The 23,052-nt window shown below is 44.2% G+C and overlaps 1 protein-coding gene across 1 annotated transcript in view; it reads right to left on the minus strand.

Moving 5' to 3' along the window:
- Positions 1–1,092: 1,092 nt before the first annotated feature.
- Adgra3 (adhesion G protein-coupled receptor A3) overlaps positions 1,093–23,052 on the minus strand; it is a 101,580-nt gene continuing 79,620 nt past the window's right edge. Inside the window, exons 15-19 of the mRNA XM_057772703.1 lie at positions 15,965–16,089; positions 14,714–14,837; positions 6,775–6,920; positions 3,066–3,161; positions 1,093–2,934 (exon numbers count right to left, since the gene is read on the minus strand). Of these exons, the coding sequence (XP_057628686.1) occupies positions 1,692–2,934; positions 3,066–3,161; positions 6,775–6,920; positions 14,714–14,837; positions 15,965–16,089 (1,734 nt within the window). The 3' untranslated portion in view covers positions 1,093–1,691. The remainder of the gene's footprint in view (positions 2,935–3,065; positions 3,162–6,774; positions 6,921–14,713; positions 14,838–15,964; positions 16,090–23,052) is intronic.

Consider the following 23,052-nt stretch of genomic DNA (forward strand, 5'->3'; position numbering starts at 1 on the left):
GAACAGAACTGTCAGTTGTATTATCGCAAACCAAAACCAACTGTCTCTCCAGCCGCACTCTCTGACTACGAAGACTAGTGTGGTGCTGAGGGGTCCGTCTGGAATGCGGCTGAGGATGTCCACAGTGATGAGTATGTTACTGTCTCTGTGGCCGACATCTAAGGGAAGCTGCTTGCCTCTTTTAGTACTTTCTTGACTATGTGCTGTTGAGTTTGATTGGATTCAATCAAACTGGAGACTTCTATTGCTGAGTTGTGTGATTTTTTTTTTCCCAGCACCGTATTTCACAGAAAATGAACCTGGTAAGACTGGCTTCTGACAGCTAATGACAACTAATGATGTTTCTGTATCAGAATTGTTTCCCATTGCGATGGAATATAAAGGCCAGTACTTTAGCATAGACAAAAGGCACTTTCAGTTTGTCACAAAGCATAAGTCAACATAGGGCTAATCTTGGAGACTCCAGAGAGAATGTGAGTCTCACATGCAAGCTTGCTGTGTATTCAAGAAAGAGCAGACATGCAGGAACCTCAGGCGCACCAAAACAACCACTAAGAAAGTTAACTCACAGCCATGGATGTGACTTAGTTGGGAGAATACATGCTCAGTGTTAAAAGCCCGAAGTCTGCGTCTCAACACTATATAAACTGGACCTGGTGCTATACATCTGTCATTTCAGCAACTGGGAGGTGGAGAAAGAATAGGAGCTCAAGGTTATCCTCAGGTTATATAGCAATCTGGAAGTCAACCTGAGATGCATGAGATCCTTGCATGAGTAGAAAAGAAAAGGAGGAAAAGGAAAAAGAAAAAAAATAAAAGAAAGTTGAATTAAAATATAAACCATTGAGAAGCTATGGAAAATAACACCAATAGGGTAAAAGTGGTATGGCAAAATTATGCAATTTACACACAGGTTCCTACAGTATTCCCATTCTTAAAATCCATTCTGTGAGATCTTTTCAACCCTTATAACTTTTAAAACTGTATTTATGAAACTTCAACTCAGAAATCCCTCAGACATAACCGCTTTAATCAGTACAGTTGAGCCAACAAACAGCACATCTGATTATTTACTTATGCCTGATTCACCTTGAAAAGACACCACCACAAAAACTTTATTAAAATAGAGCTAAAAATGCTCTTAGAATGTATTGCATTTATTTATTTGTGTGTATATATAGGTGAGGGTGGAGGCACATATGGATCAGGGGACCACTTAGGAGACTTTCCTCTATCCACCCTAAGGGCGCTAGGTTTACAACTCACAAACTAATAGACTTGGAGGCAAGCACCATTAACCCATGGAGCTATCTTACCAGCTCCTAAAATGCTTTTCGCAATGTAAAAGTAAACCATCGGCACAAAACCAAGCTCCTATTTATTTCATTAAATACAAGCCTGAAGTGTTAAGTAGACAGAGCAATCTCAAGAAATTATAGTTTCAACTTCCAAAATATCGTATTGGTGCTTTGACAAGTCAAACAAGGTTTTAAAGGATTTTTTTTTTAATTCTTGATGAGGAGGGGGTGACAATTTAGGAATACAAAATAAGTAAATCCCAAAACTCACAAGCATATTTGGAAATTCTGAATCCCTAAGGCAGCTGTAAACAGTTTGTCTCTAAGAGTTCGTAGCTTAAAGGAATGTGAGTATCACATTTGGACCGAATCTGTGGAAGCCCCCCCGCAATGTTACACAGTCGTTTCGTGTTTCCATAGTCCAGTCCTCACATTACCAGTACTGTCAGTAGCTAGCAAGGCTCCCTCCTGCGCATTGCTCTTAACTGGTCCATTCTGCACGGCTAAGTTCAGCCCGTAAGATTTCTGCTGACTTTCAAGATCAGCTGCAGTTGGCTTCCTTGGCGTCTCCTTCTTACTACTTGTTGAAACAGGCTTTTCAACATTCCGGCTGCTTTTGGGAAGTGTGCTGCAAGCATCACTGCTGTCTTGTTGCGGTGGGTTGTACTGTCTCTCTCTATAGGCTAAATAAGCCCTCCGACTCCTCGAGTGTCCTTCATTGTTTCCTGACCGGCTCTTAGGTAAGCCATTCTGCATACTTCCTTCCACGCTCGTTGGGACGTCGTAGGCGTACTCTCGCAGGACTGTGAGTCTGCTGGCCCGGTGTCCTTTACTTCGGTTTTTATGGTGGCGGTTTGGGTGCATGTTTGTTCGAAACTGCACGTCTAAAGGAGCCACATGCATTTTAATGTCATTATCCATCGAGTGTTCTGTCAGACTGTTATCCAGCTGGGGTGCGGCATTCACAGGTAAGGCATTGCTGTGGTACTGCGCTGCGGCAGCCTGCAAGTTCGTTAGTTTGCAGCCCTGGGAAGAGTTTTTGAAGCTGGATGCACTTTTGTTGGTGCATGAAGACTCTGCACTGCTATTGGTGCACTTGGGTGCCTCTCCATTAGGACCGCTTGAGTTGGGGGGCTGGACGTTGACTTGCACTGAGTATGAGCTCCGCCCTGGGCAGCACATCATGATCCAGGCAAGTCTCACATCCTCCCTGTTGACGCAATGGTGCACCATGATAAAGGCACTGAAGCTTAAACACGTGGCTCCAAAAAAGAAGCTGAAAACCAAGTCCAAAGGGTAATACAAAGAAACAGCCATGGCCCCAAACATCCACAAGGCCACATACAAGAGCAAAGTAAGGCTGGCTCCCAAAAGCTGAGCCTGAAAACTGTGCTCATTTTCCAACGTGGATGTCGAGATGAGAGACAAAGACATGGAGTCCTGATGATTTAGTTCACCATTTTCGTTGGCTGCCAATCTCTGCTGCTCCTCTGTGGGCTCCTTGAGCTCATATTTGCGCTCAGGGTGTCTTTTTAACTGAATAAATATGCTGAGAAAGTACATACAGTTTACAAAAGTAATGAAACTGGCAGGTCCATAGAAGGCTCCCAGGGACGGTTCCCAGGCCATCCAGCAACTAGGAGAGAACATGGGGAATGAGTTTAGACACTCTGTATTTCAAGGCACTTAGGAGCTGCCACCAACTGCGGTGCCTACAAACTGCTCAAGAAGCAGTGGGCTCGGGCGTACAGAGAACACAGTACTCACTAGGGTGCACCAGGCCGGCTGCCGTAGTTCTTGATGTTCGCTGCTGCTGTGATGCCACACACTATGATGGGGATCCCTCCACCAATCAGGTAGAACCTAGGAGGGACAGTGGCTCATTATCCTGTCTATAAGGCACACAAACTTAGTACGACATCGAAACACTTCACAGGTCATTCTGTGGAGGCTAATGTTCCTCTCATTCCAGGAACACACTGCAACAACTTTCAGTAATTGCTTTTTTAAGTGACCTCCCTTTTGACATTTTTGTTCTGCCATGCTTTTTTTGTTGACTTGTTTCTTTTGCAAAAAGGCTCTAAGCTGAAGAAAGCTGGTCAGCTGCTGCCCCCCTGTGGCCACACAGAAGAACACTTGGGTCTAGGTAAGGCTTTAGCTGGTACTATTTTCAGGGAAAGAGGCTTCCACTAAATTCAGTTGCTGAACCAAAAATGTGAGTCTATGCCACGGCAACTTTTAAGAGTCACACACATAAAATATGGCGATGTGTTAGAGCTTGGTTCGTGCTCAACCAGATCTCTACCACAAACTGAGAATAGGGAGGGCATCAGGACCCCAGAAGCTTCCAGAGTACAAAAGCCTGTCTCTTTCCCCATGGAGCAAACAGTTGAAAATAAAAACAAGAAAAGGTGGAGAGAACACTCTTTTGATAAAGAGTCTGTCTTCTAAGTAGAAGAGGCTACGTTTGATCCCTGGCACGCATGTAAAAGCTGAGCATGGTGGCACACACTTCTAATTCCCATGCTGTTGAGTTGGAAGCAGAGATCCAGATCCCTTGGTATCCTGGCAAGTTAGTGTAGCCTTATTCCTGAGGATGACACTCACAGCTGTCCTCTGGCCTCTACACACACCGACACGCACACTCAAACATATAAACACAATCATAAATTAGTTTCGTTTAAGGAACTGTGGTAGATAGGCACCGATAATCCTGCCAAGGAAAGCTTTGTTAGTTGCTAGGGCATCTGAAGTCTCCAACCCACTAAAAAGGCTTTGCTGTTCCAGGTCGAGATCACCCAAGACAGCCAGAAGCCTGTATTACCCGTTCCTGAAAAGCTGCTCTAAATCATGAGTGGCCCACATGAAAAGCCTGTCTGAAACATTTTCTTCATCATACTCAGTTACAAGTATCTCAAATAGGACGCCAGTTTGCTGAAGTCACGAGCTGCCCTGGAAGTCTGGAACTATGCCTTCCACGTTTCATTTACAGTGAATGCCAAGAACTGTGGCCCTCCTATTCTTGCCACACCAATTCCCACCGGCTTTCCTTGAAAACAGTCTTCCTTTTGCATTTGCTTTGCCTCACTACCCGCCCTGCAATGTCCTGTTAACAGTCCCTCACTTGCAGCTATGGGTCTTCAGGCCTTCTTCACTGTCTCTTCTGCTCTGCTTATACACATGCTCAAGTGTCTCCATCTTCTGTCTCTTCCTGCCTGAACTACTTTCTACTGTCTTTCTCTGTCACACCCATGGACGCAGGTACCATCACATGCTTCATTTCCTGCTTACAGTGATGCACCAGCTGCCCCTGCATGCAGCAGCACCGCGATGCACCAGCTGACCCTCCGTGCAGCAGCACTGTAATGCACCAGCTGCCCCTGCATGCAGCAGCACCGCGATGCACCAGCTGACCCTCCGTGCAGCAGCACTGTGATGCACCAACTGATCCTCCGTGCAGCAGCACTGTGATGCACCAACTGATCCTCCGTGCAGCAGCACTGTGATGCACCAGCTGCCCTTGCATGCAGCCTTAACTAAGCCCAAGACTCAGAGCCAGGGGAGCAAGCAGCAGCCTTCCATGCAGGAAGCAGAGGGAATGCTTGTTGGCCATTGCAGGGGCAGGGTGTCCTAGGGTTTGGATCTCATGGTGCTTTTCCTTAAAGCTTCATGCTTTTCTTAGAACCCAGCGGAAGACCGGCAGAGGATGGGATTTGCCGGACTCTCACTCAGCAAAGTCAACATTCTTCACACAATGACAGGTACCTGTTCTCATCCTTTGGTGACTCTGCAGGCTGACTGAGCAAACTGATAGGCTCTGGAGTTATCTAACCTGCCTGGTGTTTTCTTCCATTTCTTCCCCAGCCCACCCAGTGAAAACAGATGCGGCCCAGGATCACTACACTTCTAACTCCTCCCTAGACCTTGTTCACTATCAGGGCTTCGCTGCCAGCAGCAAGTGGAGATGAACTGGGTTGAGTACTGGTAAGCCTCCCTTATGCTTACTCCCATACCCACCACAGCTACTTTTCCTGCAGCATTTGCAGCTGAAGGAAATGCCACCTGCAGAGATGGCCAACTCACCGGAGCCATCCAGACTCCTTCAACTTTCTGACCCTCACAGTGTTCAGTCCAACCCCAACTCATCGCCAGTCCCATAGAAGCTGCCTCACACATCTGGCTCACACTCCCTGGCTTCAGCCCTCTCAGGGCCAACCCCAGTGACTCATTGACATTCCTATTTTCAAGCATCCCAATTTATACTCCACACTCATGCCACACTGTGGTAAAATGACACCGTAAGGCCACCTCCTGAGCTAAAGATTTCCTGCAGCCATCCATATTTTAACATGACTTATTCACCATGAAGCTCTTTGCTCTGTATTGCAACAATCCATCCCTGGAAGAGGCAGGCATCAGATGCATGACATCCTCAAGAATATACAAAACTCATAAAGTTTACACAACTTACACAACTCAGGGGTAAGATCCCTGAGGTACGACAGGCAGTAAGGGATCCCTAAAGCAGAGCGAACTCTCCAGTAAGTAGCCGCCTGCCAGTTCCACATGAATTCAATCACGTAGCTTTCCAATGCTGGGGAGGGACAGTTGTGACACTGCTATCCAAGTCACCCACGCTCATGCACGTAAATCTAACAAATGCACTAGTTCCCCCAGGATGGACTTAAGTCATTTATTTGGTTTCTCACTAACTTCTATCTGATGTAAATTAAAAAAAAAAAAAAAGACTCACTAGGACAATTAACCTCAAAGCCCCCCACCAGACTACTACCGCCCGAATTCCTGCTCCTGCAGGCCACAGACTCTAGGCTCAGCAATCTATAGGTCTCGGCTTCCTCTGTTATTTACAGGAGACCTCTACCACTATATTAACCCCAAAGCCAGGCTCATGCTAGTGGCTCGGCATGTGCCCTCCTCCCACACGAGTGGCTTTTCTTTGTATGTGCAATTCTCTACTTTCAAGAGGCCTAAGCGGATATTCCACCATCCACAGCCAGTTCTGCAGACTCAGGGGCAGGGGGTGTTGTCAGCCTTCTGTGAACCCACTCACTGCTGATAGTTTTGCTCACCTAGCACCATCAATCCATTCACAACTCTTCTTATTATAATGGGCAGGAAGGATATATAACTCCAAACTCATTTTGTCTTTTGTAAGGGAGAAGAAATTAATTCTTGAGATTAAAATCAATGACACATGACCTCAAAAAATTCAAAAAGCTAATATTCCACAGAACTGACAATAGAGCTAATCCCACCTCTGTGCTCTGCAAGCAACCCACAGTGGAGACGTAGATACTGATAACACTCACGGCCAGTCAGTCCGGCTTATAAGTCCTTCCTTTGACCCCTAAAAGCCACACCAATGGTTCTTGCTGTTACAACTTACGATTGTGCTTCAACTAAAGCAAACACAATACTTAATGAACACTTGAGATACAACAAAAGTTCAGGATACCTGAGCATTGGTCGTGGAGGAGCAGGTGGCTCATCAGGATCCTGGCATCTCTTAGCTTTCTTAGTGACTTGTTTATAGATGTTTCTAGCAGTGACTCCAACCCACAACACCGTGGCAAGGGTAGAATAATGAAGAATGATCCCAACCTATAAGGAAGATTGGATGACATATGAAAATTAAAAGGAGAACTGTTTTCTCAAGTCTGATTAAAAAGCATATGAAGGTATATTGTAATCGACTCCTCTTCATGCTCACAAAGAAATTAAGGCTGTTAACAGATAATGCAATTTATCAGTTCATCTTTTAACCATTACAGAAAGAAGGAGCCGAGAAGACGGAGGCAACAGGAACACAATAGCACATAGTATGTTCTTGAAAAAGATACCTGGCTCTGACTGGGAGCCAGGAATTCACCAACAAACAGCACTGGAGACCGAATGGGCACAAAGCCCAGGGCACAGTGGGCACCTGACAGTGTAACTGCAGTGTAGCACATGACACGGATTAAACTCATTTGCTAGTGATGACAGGAAGTATGCTGATCACATGACCTGTTGCATCACCTCTTGCTGAGGATGAAATTCTAGATCATGATGAAAGGGGACACAAGGCTTGGAACATTTTTTTTTTTAAGAAAAAAAAAACACTCTATATCACCAGAGCAAGGACATAGAACGTTTTCTTTTATGGGATGGGAGTAGGGTGCCAGACTAAGACTCAATCTGTAACCCAGAGTGGCCTATATAACTCACTATGTAACCCATATTAGTCTTGAACTTGCAGCAATCCTCCTGGCTCAGCTTTCAGAGTGCTAGATTTATAAACATGACATCATGGCTAGCTTTCTTAACTAATGACTTGTTATCTTTTCCAATGGTTGTTGTTCTTGCTTCTTTGCTTCTTTTGGAGACAGGATGTCAAGATCTCCAGGCTAACTTCAGCATCACTGTGAGGTGGAAGATGACTGTGAACTCCTACAACCCCCTCGACCTCCTGGGTTCCAAAGCACACGGCGTTTCACCACACATGGTTTTACTGAATCCCGGACCAGTACTTTCCTTCCCACTGTTACTACAGGTAAAGTTCTAGAACTGGAAAACATCAAGAAAAATCTAAACCACGCTGACACTGCCAAACCCACCCAGGTCAGCAACAAAAGAACAAGAGCTGATCTGCAGCTAAATCCCAGGAGCACAAAAGTCCAAATGGCTCTTAACCAGGAGAGTCTCTGCCCAGAATAAACCCTGCAGACTGGAAGTGCCAGGACAGGGCATCCCGATGAGCTGAATTAGAAAAGTCAGAAGTCATGGAGATCTCCGAGGGACAGAAATAGCTCCTTGGTTCCCATCAGTTTTGCTGACTTGTTAGGAAAGCCAAGTTCATAGATTAAAAATGACATACCCCTTTGTGCCACCCGAAGTCACACTAAGCACCTTAAGTAAAAATAGCATAAGTAAATTTGCTGCATAGAAACCAGTATATTCAAGGGGAATCACTGAGCTTTTACTCAAAATGATAGGGTTTTTTATTGCTGGAAAAGCAAAACTGTTAAATACAGTAAGTGGTAAACATTTCAAAACAGGGGCAAGGCAGAAACTTCTTCTAAGGAGAAAAAAAGAAAGAGTCTCTGTTTTCTATAGCAATTCTAAATTTCTACAAAAGTGTTCGTTCTTCAGAATAACTTACACTAAAACAATTATGAAAAGAGAAACTCCTGGCTGTGTGGTACTTTTCATTCAACACTTGGGCAGTGCATAAAATACAATCCAAATACTTCAGAGCCGGGAAATTTTCTAAGCAGCTTAGAAAGAAGTAATCCACAGGGCTCATTAAAAGTAACATGTCATTACTGAAGAACATTACCTTGGACCAGAGAGAAACACTACTGTGAAAGTTTGAGGACCAAGTTTAGATCTCCAGAACCCAAAAGAAAGCTGGGTGGGCACGGCAGTCACCTGTGCTCCCAGCACTCAGGAGATAGGTGATCCATAGAATAAGCGAGTTAGATGGACCAAGGAGCCATGTCAGGGAGCTTCAGGCTCTGAGAGAGACCCTATCTTAATAATAATAATAATAATAAGTAAAACAGGAAGACAATATCAACTTTGCGCCTCTTCACACAGGGGGACAATGTTCACACACACAAGCAATTTTGGAGGGGGTGGAGAAGAACAGTTATTTCCATACTACATATGGGTATAAAAGTATGAGCCTCAGGGCTGGAAGCTGAATACTGCTCTTGCACAGGAACCAGGGTCTCTTCCCGGCACCCACGTTGAGTGGTTGATTCACAACTGTCTATAACTCAGTTTTAGGGGACCCAAAAACTCTGGCCCCTGTGGGCATCAGCCTCATACGCACATTCCCCGAAACACACATCCATGCAGACACATAATTCAAAATGTAGTTAAATCTTACATAAGAAGGAGAGGAGTAAGCCCCACTTACGGTACTTATGTAGTAATATATACACTGAAATACGTAAGCCGCTTTTTAAACTAAGTTACTGTAGCATACAGTGTAGCAGACACAAAAATCACCACTATGATGAATATAACCATATGTGAACAGGCAGAAATTAAAAAAAACAGCTTCTGGGCTGTGGTGTACACCTTTAATTCAAGTGGATCTCTGGGAGTTTGAAGCCAGTCTGGTCTCCAGAGGGAGTTCCAGGATAGAAATTACACAGAGCAACCCTGTCTTGAAGAACAACAACAACAAAGAAAAAAAGAAAAAGAAAAAGGAAGGAAGAATGAAAGAAAGGATAAAATAGAATAAAATAAATAGCTTCCAGTAGTGATAGTCATATGGCCACAAATAAATTTCTGTAAGCTATCTGACTTATGGCTCCTGGCATCACTTTGAGGTCAGCATTACTAACCTGAAGCGGCAGGAACAAGGTCCCCTGAAGCCAACAGGCTCTTCACACTAGGTCTACAATGCCCCAGGCCTTAGCAGAGCACAGTAATGGAGGTGGGGAGATCAGATCAAACGATTCGGCATTTAGTTAGGCTCTGCTGTGACACACCTCTAGTGAGTGATCTGGGGCACTTTATTTCTATACAATTTGGTTTGCACACTTACATAACAGGCAGAAAAAGCCTCCTAGGGTTAATAGAAAAGTTAAAGACACAGGTGCAAGTAGACAGCTCTTCCTGTTTCCTGATTAGATTTTCCCTTCTGGCTCTCCCAGGCCAGCACAGCACTTCTCCAGATAACAGATATAAAAGGACACTGGAAAAGGGCAGCTGGCACTGTATTTGTAGATAATCATGGAACAGTAGAACAACCAAACAAGGTCCATCCCTTAACACAAAGCTAAGAAAACCAAAGGCAGAAAATGAACAAGCAAGCAATGACCCAGTGGTACATGGTGAACTAGAACACAGATTCCTCTCAACTCTAGGACAACCTCCCTCTTTGCTTCCTCCAGCTCATTCTGAAAATCAGTAAAAGGCAGCAGAAAACTGGAACTGATCTAGGAAGCCAGCAGCTGGCACTTCTAAGACTCTCTACTAATCTCTGTGGGACAGAATTGTAGGCACCACCATCCCACGGGTAAAGAGGGAAAAAAGAGCTGCGTAAATTATGTGCATATGCAAAACGACACCTAAAAATGAACACATGAGGGCTCAGTGACTGGGTGGTTGGTCCACTCTGAGACTGTCAGGTAAGTCCAAAGGAAAATGGCTAACTGGGATACCTTTAGCATCCTCAAGGCCATGCTGGCCTGTTGGCATTCTCAGTGCCACAGCTACCTGCGGCTCTTCTCACCTGATCCTCTACTCTAAGCTTCTCCAGCTGGTGAGCATCCCGTCCCCCATCTTCTTATTCCTATATAACCCAGTCACCTCTGCCAAGAGCTCTCCTAGTGCTCTCTTTAGTCTCCCTCTCTTGGCTGCCTGCGCTGGCACGCTCTTCCTCTTCCCCTCCCACGCTCCCCTTCTCTCTCTCCTCACCTCTCCTGGCCAAGCACAGTCTGTGGCCATGCTCAGTATTCTTTCTCTCTCTCCTTTGGACTTTTCCTTCATATCTACAGTAAAAACCCTCTCCTCAACCACACCTTGGAGGAGTCATGCTCTTAGTTTATACATCTGGTGCCCAAACACTCAGTTTATACAGAGACAGGGTCTCACTGTGCTGGCCTGGAGCTCACTGCAGACTAGCTTGGCCTTGAACTCAAGAGACTTATTCACCTCTCCTTCCCAGGCGCTTAGATGGAAGGCATGCCTAGCAGGATTTTAGAGTTGGAAGAACATAAGGGCCATGCTAATTCAGCCAGCCTGACCCATATTTTACAAGAGAAATACAGAAGCCTCAGCTAGGGTGAGAGACTAGTACCAGTGGATGAGGCAGGCACAGAACGACTCCCTCCCCACCAGGACCTGAACTCTCACCCTGTTCTGCACTCCTCACGCTCCTCCCAGACCAATCAACGGAATCCTGTTACAATGCAAGAGTAAGCAAGGAGCCTTGAGTCATGAGTCCCAGACAAATGCTGCCTCGACTGCTATACACTGAAAGCGTTCTTTATAAACCTTTAACTGGAGCATTTGTTCTGAGGTAAGTCCATGCAATCCCTCTCATTTTCATTGTAGAGAGATAGTAAAACACCATTTGGTCATTTTTACAATGGTCTCTTCCTATTCATTTCCTTAATGAATAAATTAACGTGTCTGCTTCAGGAAACCAAGAAGCACTTGGGGATGAAACTGAGGATAGTTGAATCAATGTGTGTGGCCAGTTCTACTTACAGGAAATATGCTCCACAAGGCCGGGGGCTTAATTTCTATCCTCTAACACAGGCTGCTGCTTCTTCTTCTTCTTCTTCTTTGTTTTTTAAAGTAATTGTAGAGCACCTACTATGGGTCAGATCCTAGATAAATGTGGACGAACCAAACTGATACAATTCTCACCTAGGGGAAAGTTAAGAATCCAGTGGCAGCTTAGAGCCCAGAGAAAAGAGAACGTCATTAGGCACTGTAGGATTATAGCAAGCCCTGATCATGGGACATGAGGGACAGTATCTCTAAAACTGTTACTGACAGTGCCTTCCATGTAAGCCAGAAGCAGTGGCATGAATAGGGAAGGAGCAAGAACAAAGAAGCTGTCTTCTGTCTGTGCACTGTGCTGATCCCAGGCTGATTACCCGAAAATACGCTTTCAAGGGCAGAGGAATGGCTGACACAAACACATCACACCGCCAAGATGTGACTGTGTCAACAACACAGGCAGCAGCACTCGAAACACTTACTGAGAAGTCAGTACAAGACTGCTGCCAGCACTAAAACTCAGACACAGAGTCTTCGCGGCAATTCTTACAAACACTCAAATACCGTAAGCTAGTTCTCAGGAATGCCATGATGGATTGATCACCCACAGGCCATAACACAACATGACTGGACCAAGCATGGCCTCTGTCTGTGTTAATCAATTTGTTCATCATGTAATAATCATCCAAAAGTCCACCAGTAAGATGAAATGCAGACTTGACACCAACCCGATCTAACCACATAACCCCCATTCAAGGTACCATCACCCCCCCTCTGTTCTTACTCTTCCATTTTCTTCCAGCTGCCTATCCTTGTTGAAAGTAGGTTACATTTATCATTTTTATCATAATAAGAAGAGCTATCAGTGTGGATATGAATTCTCAGCCTGTTTTTACCTAAGCCTCGCTGGCTGTGTTCTTCGCTATTCACTGCAGGCCTAAGTTTCCCACTGTCTGTGACAGGCACTCATTCAGTTCCTCCAAGGCTCCTGCTACTGAATATAACACTCCATGAATATTCATGCCCATGTGTATACTCCCACCCACATGAGCAAGGTCATTAAACCTAAGGTGAAACTGCAGGCTCCAGTGGTTTGCAAACCTTTTTCCTTCCCAAGGTAAAGCCTCACAGGTTATGTCTACTCACATTCGAACCAACAGCGTACGCAGGATCCTAGGATCCCCATGTCCATCAGTCATACCTGTGGATTAGATGTATGCTCTCGGACTGAGAGCAGAGAGAAGGAGCAGGCAGGACATGGCCAGAGCTATCTGGGAGATAAGAGAGTATAGCAAAGGTGGGGGAGGAAAACCTTGCCTTTATCAATGGGGCAGAGGAACTGAAATAACCTGGGGGAGGTGACCAGGGCCAGGAGGCATGCATGGGGGCTTGGAAGTGTCTAACAGTTACTTGTGAATAAGGACTGAAGGGTCTAGAGACCAGCATGGGCTGGATATGCCACCTTATATATATGTCATTGTTGAACCGTGTGTCCCTTCTGCCAGAGACAAGGAAAATGATTCCTTTTGGCAGCCGGGAAACTGTTTCGTAAGTTCCTGAGGAATGCTGGCTTTTATCTAACCACGAGAAGTCCTTCTAGTCCATCTTGAGCTGATTTTTCTGGACATATGTCCTTCTTGAGACTTAACCTACTCATCTCCAATGCCATGCCCACACAGCTGCCATGCCCACACAGCTGTCATGCTGGTACAGAAAGCTCCATATTCAATGTTTGCTCTTACAGAGATGCCTTGGTCATGATGGTTTTTTTGAGGGGGAGGGCTGGCCTTGAACTCACAGAGATCTGCCTGCCTCTACCTCCTAAGTGCTAGCATTAAAGGTGTGAGCTGCTATGCCCAACTAGTCATACTGTCTTAAGACAGTAATAAGAAAGTGACCAAGACATCATGTCTGCATACTGGCATGAGATTGTGGTACATTAAGGTCATCCTTAGTCTTTCCTAAACTTTCATGCCATTTCTAGTAATATGTGTGTGAATTATTTTTGTTTTTTAACATATACAGTCACATCACCCAACAATTCAATTATCACCTCAGTTTTCAGGTAATAAAATAGACAGACGCACTGACTATGGGAATCAGGATTTCAAACTGATATTTATATTCTATGTTCACTGCAGCTTTACAATAGCCAAAAGGGTAGAAACGGTTCCTAAGTGCTTATAATGAATACAAAAAGGTCCTAAAATGGAATATTATTCGACAATAATAAAGAAGGAAACTGTATGATATTCAACAACATAAACTTTAAGGACATTATACAGTGGTAGCACGTTCCATAACCCTGGTAGTCAAAGACCATGAAGCGAGAGAAGGGAGGGATGACTGCTAGCTTTTGGAGCAACAAGAACACAGGAGCCGCTGTTGGGTGGGTACAGAAGGGACACTCCCAGAGTTACACAAAACAGGAAGTTTCCAACAGAAGACAGAAGATGCAGGGGTAGTACTGTAGTACAGCACACCTGTGGACTATGCACTGGGGGCAGATTTCACATGCTGTGTTTTATGTCGCAATTTCAAAACAGGCCAACAAACTGCCTCCACAACACAGTCAACAAGTGGTAGAACTGAGATGCAAATCCACATAGTCTGACTCGCCATTATTCTTAGGTAAGCAATGTACAAATAAAGAAATAAAACTATATTATGTCCTATTCCTATGTGGAGGAGAATAAGGTAACAATACCATACCCGAAGGCAAGAGGTAACAATTTAAATGCAAGAGTTGACTACTTAATTCTTTACATTTACCAAACCTAATGGGTTTCTTTGTGTTGCCCAATTCCTCTTGTTTTCATCAGTGGATTAAGCTATTTAAAATCTACAGTCAGAAAAAAAATGCCATTTATCTTTCTTACTCAAAGGGACTTTATAAACTTTTAAATGAACCATTAAGCACTGCAAAGGGTTTGACAGATAACAGGCAATTGCCAAGGACAGAAACAAGCTTTTAGAGCTAGTCATTAGGCTGGGAATAGGTACTCAAAACCTCAAGAACCTCAGTAGATTGCTTAGTGGGCAGACATTAGGCTGGGCTGCAGGTAAAGGGAAGTCTCCAGGGAAACAAGTTTTTTGTTTTACAGTTAATGAAAGTTATTTTCTAGAATCATATTTTTCCACCCTAAAACCTTTCAAGTTTGACTTACTGCTTGACAGACACTGGCATTTCTGGTCTGGGTTATTCCTCCCACGAAGACCACACAGGTCAGGAAAATATGAAAACACAAGTTCACGAGCATGTGCCAGCTCTTGAGACTGATCCGAATCAAGCTGTTGGGAAAGAGAGGAAGGTGAACAGTGGGTCTGTGGCGCTGGCAGCAGGGTTCTGACAGCACCGGGAGGTTAAGTCCAGCTGCACAACAGGGAATATGGAAACACCTTAAATTTAAAAACCTTACTTACGGAACATGTACTATAAATACACATACACACAAACAATATGAGGACCCATTTAACTTAACACTGTTTCTTAACGTTCAGCTTTATGTATTAAAAAGACACTATGGGATCACAGCGCCTACTAAAGCTATGCAAATTCTCCCCCGCTGGAAGATGGACAACTGGCACTGATACTGTCTCAGAAGACTGGATCATGTGCTCGGCTCTGTGGAGACGTCTGCAGTGTGCCCACGGGTTTGCGTCCTGACAGAGGAGGCTAGCACACACAGCCTAAATGCCCAACGCCTTTCCTCCTGGCCTTTTGTAATGAAATGTTGAAGTCTTTCTTTCTTTTTCCTTTCTTTTTTTTTTTTTTAATACAACAAAATCACCTTTTGTTTCCAAAGCAAATGTCAAGAAATGCCAGGCATGTCCAGCTTAAATAGGAAAATACGTTCTAGCAGAATCTTTTGTGAAGCGAGTTTCCTGTTTCACAAATCCTTTTAGTTCATTACTTCCAATCAGAAAGTAAGTTTCCATAGCCGTGCCGCCAATTAACAGAATCCCAATCCTCTGCTAAAATGTCACCAACTTTCTTAAAAGTGCCATCTTTAAAGCTATCACAGCATCGCAAAAGCTGTCAAAGACAAGTGCAGACAGTCTACGACCTAGAGACCCCTGCAGGGACCGTACAGATGACAGATCCACTCTCCTTCAGGCCCTCCTGGAGTAACCTGGAGCAACCTGCACCCGCCACTCCAACAACATGCCTCTATTTTCTTTCGGGTACCCCTGCAAACTGGAAAGGGGACCATGTCTTCAACAGAGGAGAGTGCGAATGAGAAAATTCCTCAGAAGAGCTCTGGAGTCCCAGATTTCACATCCCAGATGGGCATGGAATGAAGACTTGTGTGCAGTCTATGGTAAGTATCCTTACTTTGTAAGGGTACCATTGACGCCACAATACAGCCCCCCCATCCAAGTGCACAGATCTGCAATGGTCAGGCACACTGTCTTACCTGTGGTGGTACATGTAACTGATGATAACGGCCAGGAGACATAAGAGGAGAATGATAGCCGTAGTATAAATCACAGGATGCAGGAGACTGGCTGCTGGGGTGTACAGTTCTGACCCTGTCAGATCCTACGGGGACAAAAACAGTTTACAGACTGTTATGGATATTTAGCTACTAGAAGTTTCCTGAATGTCTGAAATATGTCATTGGCTAAAACCTCTGGTCCTGACATCTGTCTCTGTGTATCAATCCAAGGATGAATGTCCCTTGCTATACTTTTTTATTTTCCTTAGAAAGGAAGAATTCATCTAGGTTCTCAGTTTCTGAGGACAAGAGTCCATCGTGGCTGGGAAGGCATGGCATGGCCATAGGAGCAGGCATCTGGCAGATCACACTTCCTCCACACACAGGAAGCAGAGAAAACCAGTACGAAGTGAGGCAAGGATATAAGTGCTCAGTGCCTGCCCCAGTGACGACCCCCTCCACCAATGCTCTACCTCCTAAAAGTTTTATACCTTCCAAACAATGCCATCAACAAGGTACCCAGGGATCAAATACATAAACTTAGGAAGCCACTTCTCATTCAAACCATCATGCCATCTATGGTTCATATCATATGGACTTGTGATGTTCAGCCAGTCACCAGAACCTAAGCCTCGTTTCTGTGCTTAAAAAAACAGGACAAATACCGCATACACTAAGTAACCTCTGGTAACTAACCGAAAGAATACACAATGGTATCCCATAATTTTTTTTTTTTTTTTTTTTTTTGAGACGATTTCTCTGTAGCTTTGGTGCCTGTCCCGGAACTAGCTCTTGTAGACCAGGTTGGCCTCGAACTCACAGAGATCCGCCTGCCTCTGTCTCCCGAGTGCTGGGATTAAAGGCGTGCGCCAGCACCTCCCGGCGGGATTTTAATGACGCTTTTATTATGAAACACATTAACCAGCTTCCTGAAACAGTGACCAAAACAGCTACGATAAATCGTCTTACAAAGAGAAAAGTTTTCTCTGTCTAATGATTTCAGCACTAACCACTTGCTTCTCTATTGGGTCTAGGGTAGCATATCATAGTAGAATTACTCAGTAGATAAAAGATGCTTGCCTAATGTGGGCTAGGGTACAAAGGGGACATGAGGATCCTAACGTCCTTCACAGGGGCCCTTCAGTCACATATTGGTCTCCCTGCTCCAACCCACTCTTCACCAGTTCTTCCATCTAGAGTGGACAAGCTACTAACCCAAACCCTACAAGGCAGACCTTTGGGGGACAGTTGTCTACACTGTGCTTTTGTCATTTATTCTCTTAAGAGTTCATACATGTATACAATGTATCCTGATCATATTCACACCCTACTCCTGTCTATCAAACTCCCCCACCCACCGTCTTCACCAACACAGTTCTTTCCCAAGTTTATATCCTTTAAAAGAATAACCTGCGGAGTCCAACAGTCATGTTCAACACTGGACTATGTCCTTACTAGTGCTCCACTGTGAGCAGGGTCCCACAGGAGGTGATGGCATAAAAGTATAGACTCCACCCTCCTTAATGCCTTTCACCACTTAAAACTCTCACAGTCACCAGCTGAGGCAACATGGCAGATGACAGTGTCTCCAAACCAACAAAAACATCAGATATTAGGTTCAAGTTCCAAAAAAACAAACAGACCAGATACAATGCAAGATGTGGTTTCTGCCCTTGCAGGTCATACCCATGGGGGGCGGGGGATGGGAACAGAGTCAGTCACCAATGGCAGCAAGCCACTTCACACACACACACACAGACACACACACGTGTCTCAAGCATAATACGGACACTCTTTTGCTCATAAAGAACAGGCATCGTAACCCTGCCTCCCTCAGACAAGACACCTACACCCTTGATTGTATGCCACAGGGGTCAATCTGTAGACCCCCCAGGTCTCCCTATTATATTCTCCTTCAACAATGATTCCTGGGGGTACGAAATGGTGGCTGGATGTAGGAAGGAGTTAATAGTAATGTATCCATAAACCAGAAAGCTCTTGATAATATCTAAAGGAAGAAAAGCTATATGGAAAAGGATGGGACAGTGGACAAATACACAAGACAAGTGGACAGTATCCTCAACAGAGCAGGAAGGGAAGGGGCATCACCAGCAGAGCATTGGGGGTTACCCTCAACAGAGCAGGAAGTAGAGGAGTGAGCATCTTCAGCAGAGCAGGGAGCAAAGGCGGGGACACCCTGAATAGGGCAGGGAGAGAAACAGAAAATTCTCTACAGATGAAGTGGAAACTAAGAATAGGAAGCTGTAGCTTTAACAAGACAGTATCAGATCATCTTAAACCCAAAATCTTAACGACAGAAAAGTTAATGCCATCAAACAAACCAGCTAATGGGAAGCTACAGGGGAAACAAAGGAAACTGAGTTCCAACCTTAGAATTCACTGCACCATGATAAGCTCCTGCAGGCGACTCTTCCATTTACCTGACATCCATGAACTGGAGGCTCACCACAGACAGGCACAGTGCTGAGCAGATATGCAGCCAAAAGAGAGCAGTCACTGGCCTCAGAGCACACGGGGTGAAATTGGTACACAGAAGGAAACAGACAGACGCATCGCCAGTTCCTGGCCTCAGAGCACACGGGGTGAACTTGGTACACAGAAGGAAACAGAGGCCTCACCGATTAGCCTACAGTGTACCCTTGTAAGGGGCCCACAATATGGGTCTACAGAGTATGAACTCAAGAATGATGCCCAGTGAGAGGGAGAATCTTTAAAGCATGGGTAATGAACATCAGTTAGATGCCCTGAGGAACAGACATGACCGCCGCTCAGTTTATAGGAGAAGTAGCCATACTGGCATAGAAGTTAAGAGCTGGGGATAGAATTTCAGTATCTTGACAGCCACCACACTCTGTTCAGGCACTAGTGGCTTCTGGATCTACTGAGCAACTGTAGGAATTGGGGCTGTTTTCTCCTATAAGACAGAGAGACACCATCATCTCACAGGGCACAGGGATGGACTGAAGAAGGATACGCAAAGACACCTCTTACAGTCCTGGGCAGAGCATGATACACGGTCACAGAAGCAGGATAATAGCTACAGAATCTCAAAGCACCAAATTTTGCTCACAAAAGAAAACTGAGGAACAGCGAATGCTAGAACCTCTGCTCCACCACGGTAGATGCTGCTCAGGGACCTGTCCAAATGCAAAGAAAATCCAGTGGATAGGAAACCCAGAAGAATGTTCAGAGGGCAAACAGTAGATATGTCAGGATCTGCAGGGTGTGCTGTGGGAACTTACTAACTATTCAACACAGAATCATCCGCACCATAAAATCACCCTTAGATTTTCAACATTTATGGGGAAGGCAGAGGAAAGCAGCTTGCTGGACTAAGTATTATTAGATAATATAAGAACCAGAGGCCACTGAAAAGGTTAGGTTAGTAGGAGAGGGGAAAAGCTAAAGATCAACAAGCAAAAGAGAAATACGAGTGAAGTTATTATGAATTACATGTTATAATAATACAGATTATAAAATAAAAATATGCTTATTACAATGTATAAAACCAGCACTAGGAGGAGAAAAAGCAAAACTATCATTCCTGTTAGTAACACTGTTACAGAGGACTGAAACCCTTGAGCTTGGATCAATACTATTTCCATGTGTGATATGCCCACCCCTAACCACCATGGTTGCTACTCCAGCATGTACAAGCCCCATGTTTTTTTCTCCCACCTTTCTAACATGCTGTGCCCTGGGCAAGAAGTGACTGGGCTCACATTCCACACTCGGCAAGCATGGCACTGCTTTGCGCATCTGCTCTCTCGCCCATCATTACATTGGAAAAGGTTCTCTCTGTGTGTAGCACAGCTGTGTGCAGCCCATGGAGAACTGTTATACTGATAATGGGCATTTGGTTACTGAGTGGAAGTTGATCTTGACGAATCGTATGTTTACTTTTGATTGGCTATACATTCTCAGGAGTGGAGACCAGGACTGTAAACCATTCCCTTACTCAGCTTCAGTACTAACGTCCACAGCTGACCAATCATTGCTACCAGTTTCATTTCAGTTGTTGGGATGTTTCTCAGTTGCTCCTCGTCCTCTTAACCGTTGGTATCAGCAGTCTTTGCTGGTAGTGGTTTCACTCAGTCTGTGTCTTACACCACAGGGCTCTAGTGCTCACTTATACTCTGGTGACTGAGATCTTGAGCCTGTGTATGGATTCTTACGGACAGCTGGTGAAGGCAGAGCCCAGCCTGAGTGTGCCTGGGCATTATGAAAGGAACAAGGAAGTGGCACTGGTCCTTACAAATAGAACCATCGTTTTCAACCTTCCTAATGCTGCAACCATTTAATACAGTTCCTCGTGTTGGCATGACCCCTCACCACACAATTATTTTCATTACTATTTCGTAACTGTCATTTTACTACTGTTATGAATCACACTGTAAATATCTGATATGCAGGACATGTGACATGAGACCCCTGTGAAAGGGTCATTCAATCCCCAAAGGGGTCATGACCCACAGGTTGAGAACCAATGACCTAGATGATGCCAGTAACAAAAGCATAGCAGGTTTAGTGAGCACTTTGCCCTCGCAACTATTATTGAATGAGCTACTAATGTCCTACCTAGTGTCTACTCATATTTGCTCTTATTGCCCAGCGCTCCTTTGATTCTTTCTAACCCCACTGGCTAGTTCTGACATCAACCCAGCAATCCTAACTTCCGCTGATTTTCGCCCCTCAGGCTCTGGACAGCTTCTCTATAACTAAGTGTACCAGGCTGATGAAAACCAACCAGGCTATCATCTACTCTAGACAGAGCAGCAAAAACATGTCTGCATCTCACTCTTTAAAGCACAGTTCTCAAACGGGATCATAAAAAGGAAGCACATGGCTTATCTCCCAAGACAGAAGGGCACTGAGACTTCCCGTAAGGACAGAAGAGGACAGCATGGAAGAAAGGCAGGATGGCATTTATGACTCAATGAAAGTTTACAAGAAAACAAGCAACTTCGAGGCATTACCTCTGTCTTAACTGATATTACTGTAGGAGAGGCCCAATTTTCTGTTGTAGTTCAGATAATGGACCCAAAGGCTTCATACATGCTAAATAAGCGCTCAGAGATATGCCTACAGCCTTAAGCGGGTCTGATTCTATTACATGCCTGTAGGATGGATGAAGATGCAACTCTGAATTTTCCACCCTCTACTGTAACTTTACAACTTTGTCAGCAATCCATGATGCGCTTCCATTTTCTGCCTCTAGGTGGCAGTTACATCTCATAAAACAAGATACCAGAAAATAGGGGGAAAGATCTTAGCAGTCTTTGAAAAACTGTGTTTTACATTTTCTAAAAGATTAAAAGTCTGAAAGATAAAAGAATAGCTTATTCCTTCTAGAAAAGGATTATACTAATTTAAATAGTTTAGAAGAACAGTTAGGAAGTTCAAAAATAGAAGCTTTCAACTCGTATTGGATTAAACAAAAACAAAGGTTTCACATAGTGCAGTATCACAGTGAAGCTTAAAAATGCAGTATTTTTTGTGTTTCACTTATTTTGCTCAACTTCTGATTAGTACTATATACATTTCAGACAACCTTGTATTTCCTGCTGTTTCTCCTTCAAACGTTATCCTCAAGATGTGAGTGGAAGAAAAAAAATTTTAAGCCCAAACCAGTCAAAATGCAGAATTGTGGAACCAAGTCTCAACTGACACACCTACCACACAACTCTTGCTACCAGGGCTCTGGGATCATCAAGGAAGAAGAGATGGAAAAGATTTTAAGAGTCAAAGGAACAGGGAGCTTGCTGGGAGATTGTGTGTCTTGGCAATGTCAGAAGCTCCACCCACAAAGTCTCACTACCATTGAGGCCCAAACATGAGCTGAACCAGGAGGTCACAGCAACTAATGTGAAGGGGAAGGAAAGGCACCAAGTCCCAACCTGACGCACAAACTGCAGGCAACTACGAAATGCTGCAAGGTGGAGAAATAATTTTCTCCAGAAGAGCATACCAATAGGTTGGCTATCGAGTACCAAATGGTCAGTCCTTAAAACAAACACACAAGTAACACTATACAGCCTGAGCAGGTTGTATTTCTGTATTTAGAAGCGTGTATGCATGCAGACATACACAAATAACAATAATTAAGGGAAAAGAAGTTGCAAATTTGAAAGAAAGCAGGAAGAGGTATATGAAAGCATTTGAAGGAATGATATGATTGCATTAAAATCTAAAAAAAAAAAAATGGGAGTTGTCTCAAACTTTAATTAATGCCAGTCCAGGGGATGGGGGATTACTTTTTACTTAGGTATCTTGCATGCATATGGGCGGGGGGAGTTGAATGCCATATGGCATGAGTAGGGGTCAAAGGATAACTGGAGCCAGTTCTCTTCTTCCACCATGTATGAGTTCCTAAGCTTGGCAACAGTCACTTTATCCACTGAGCCAGACCAAAAGCCCGCTACTGCTTTAAGTAAAAGACAGTTACAAAACAGTGAAATGTGAACTTACAGAAACCAGACACCACATGAAGAAAATCATTAGCTAACAACACTAACTTAAAGCAAAAAAGGATAAATATAATAATAATAAAAGTTGGTTCTAAAGATACACACCCAACCACCATCAAAGGTCCCAAGAGTAGGCACGCTGGAGTATGGGTATGTTGGATATGGTTCAAGTGCACTGTTACAGCTGTGTGCAAAGACTCATGTGCCACTGACAATCCTATCCATCTTGCTGCCTCCTCTGCCAGAGAACCAGGACAGGCATTAGAACAAAGTAGAAGAAGGAAAATTAAGGAAACATTGAGGAAGATTATTATAATCTGGGCTTGCCCTAAGATCATTTCTAGAGATAATTGGTACCATACTAAAAAAAATTCAGCAAATATAAAATAAACCATGTTTCAAGATCACTTATACTTGGATAAAACACTGTCTAGATACCAGATTCACAGTTGAAGCTAAATAAAACAGGGAAGCCTTGTTCATTTCTGAGCTATGTCTCTCAGACCGGCAGTGATTCCTGTCTGCTCTATACACACAACCAAGATGTTAGCACCATGTAACAACTGCGAAACAGTCAGC

The sequence above is a fragment of the Chionomys nivalis genome, chromosome 6, assembly GCF_950005125.1.
Source record: "Chionomys nivalis chromosome 6, mChiNiv1.1, whole genome shotgun sequence".
Lineage (NCBI taxonomy): Eukaryota > Metazoa > Chordata > Mammalia > Rodentia > Cricetidae > Chionomys > Chionomys nivalis.